Raw genomic sequence first — 1509 nt, 5'->3', positions numbered from 1 at the left:
CGTTGAGCATGCAAACAGCAATGCCATTAAAGTGGAATACGCTGCCGAATGTGCAAACAGCAATGCCATTAAAGCGGTGCAAAAAGGCATTTAAGCCACTTTAAAAGCCAATTTTGTGGAGTGTACAAAGGCCCTATAAGTATAATCAATTGGATTGCAACGTAATTCAATATTTGCGTAGGTGCTCACTGGTTGTATTAAGACGCATACAGTTTATGCATAGAAAGGTGCACTTGCTGCTGACTTGCTAGGTTAATCTCACTTTTTTCCTAGTTACCACAGTGTAAAGAAGAAAATTTCTGGTCCAGTCCCAATCCCATCAAACCCAATGGTAAGTCTCCCCATGAATTCACTGATAGCAGAATTAAGGCCTAATTTGTGTTTGGTCCTTTACTAGACAAGAAGCCAAAAGAGTTGAATTGTAGGCCTTTAATATCTTACATTTCATTATCACTGGTACAGTGCAAATGCTGGTTTAGATTTAAGTGTATTTTGAATGAAGGAAATATTCTTGAGCTGAAAGCTTTGCACCGCAACCTGGTGAATAAACCAATGGAACCCACCCAAAACACTGCACAGTGACACAGATCAGCACAAACGCTGGTTTATTTGTTTAGTGCTGTATTAAGGGTCTAATGTAACAATCATATGTTATGTCCGTTTACAGCCTCAAGTATTCACATGGAGCATAAATTACAGTGTCCTGTATTTCAAAGCTGAATGCAAGGGGAGATTTTTTCCCTGTTCAAGGAAACACAACAGGAGTGTTATTGGTGGATTACCTAAAAAGATGAGCTGAACAGATGTATAACAATGTATTAAGCAAAGAAATAATTAAAGCAATGGCATAACTGTGTATAATCAAACTAATATCTCCTGCAATAATTGTTTTTGCAGATCAGGAAGTGTCCTGCACCACTGGAATGAAATCTTTTATTTTGTGGAGCATCTGGCCGACAAATTCATAAGGTAAGAAACGGTGGTCTGCAGATAACCAAACTGCTTCATGTGAGCCAAGAACTAGAGACTAGGCCTGTGCGAGGCAGCTGGTATTTGCTTCGGATTCGGCTGATTCAGGGGACAGCGGTTCGATTCGGTGATTCGAACCACTGTCCCGAATAGATTCAGCTGAATTGCCCAGGCCCATCCCCCTCCTGCCCCAGCTCCCGGCACTTTGGAAAAAAAAGCCCCGGCTCACTGGGTGCTGCCAGGCGGTGGGGTGATCCCCACTGCCCCACGCTGTGTGGGGGGCTGCCCCTGACCCCTCTCTCATGCTCCCTCAGTTCCCCCCCAACCATGGCTGCCCTGTCTGCCCCAGCTCCAGCTCTTTAAGAAAAAAAAACCCTAAAACCCTCGCGCTTGCTGTTCCTGCCAGGCAGGGGGGGAGATCCCCACTGCCCTTCACCATGTGGAGGGCTCTGGATGATCCCCCCCAAAGCCCTGAGGCCACTGCAGGAGCAATGAGTCCTGGGGTTTTTCTCTGTTTTGTTTTTTTTTGTTTTTTTTTTT

The 1509-nt window shown here is 44.7% G+C and overlaps 1 protein-coding gene across 1 annotated transcript in view; it reads left to right on the top strand.

Moving 5' to 3' along the window:
• Positions 1-1509, top strand: part of ANTXR1 (anthrax toxin receptor 1) — a 220366-nt gene that overhangs the window by 18101 nt on the left and 200756 nt on the right. The window contains exon 2 of the mRNA XM_019514293.1: positions 898-969. Coding sequence (XP_019369838.1) covers positions 898-969 — 72 coding nt within the window. The remainder of the gene's footprint in view (positions 1-897; positions 970-1509) is intronic.

This window comes from Gavialis gangeticus, unplaced genomic scaffold, assembly GCF_001723915.1.
Source record: "Gavialis gangeticus isolate Ggan-Ray unplaced genomic scaffold, GavGan_comp1, whole genome shotgun sequence".
Taxonomy (NCBI): Eukaryota; Metazoa; Chordata; order Crocodylia; family Gavialidae; genus Gavialis; species Gavialis gangeticus.
The sequence above is the reverse complement of the archived record's forward strand: the minus strand, read 5'-3'. Positions and strand labels throughout refer to the sequence as shown.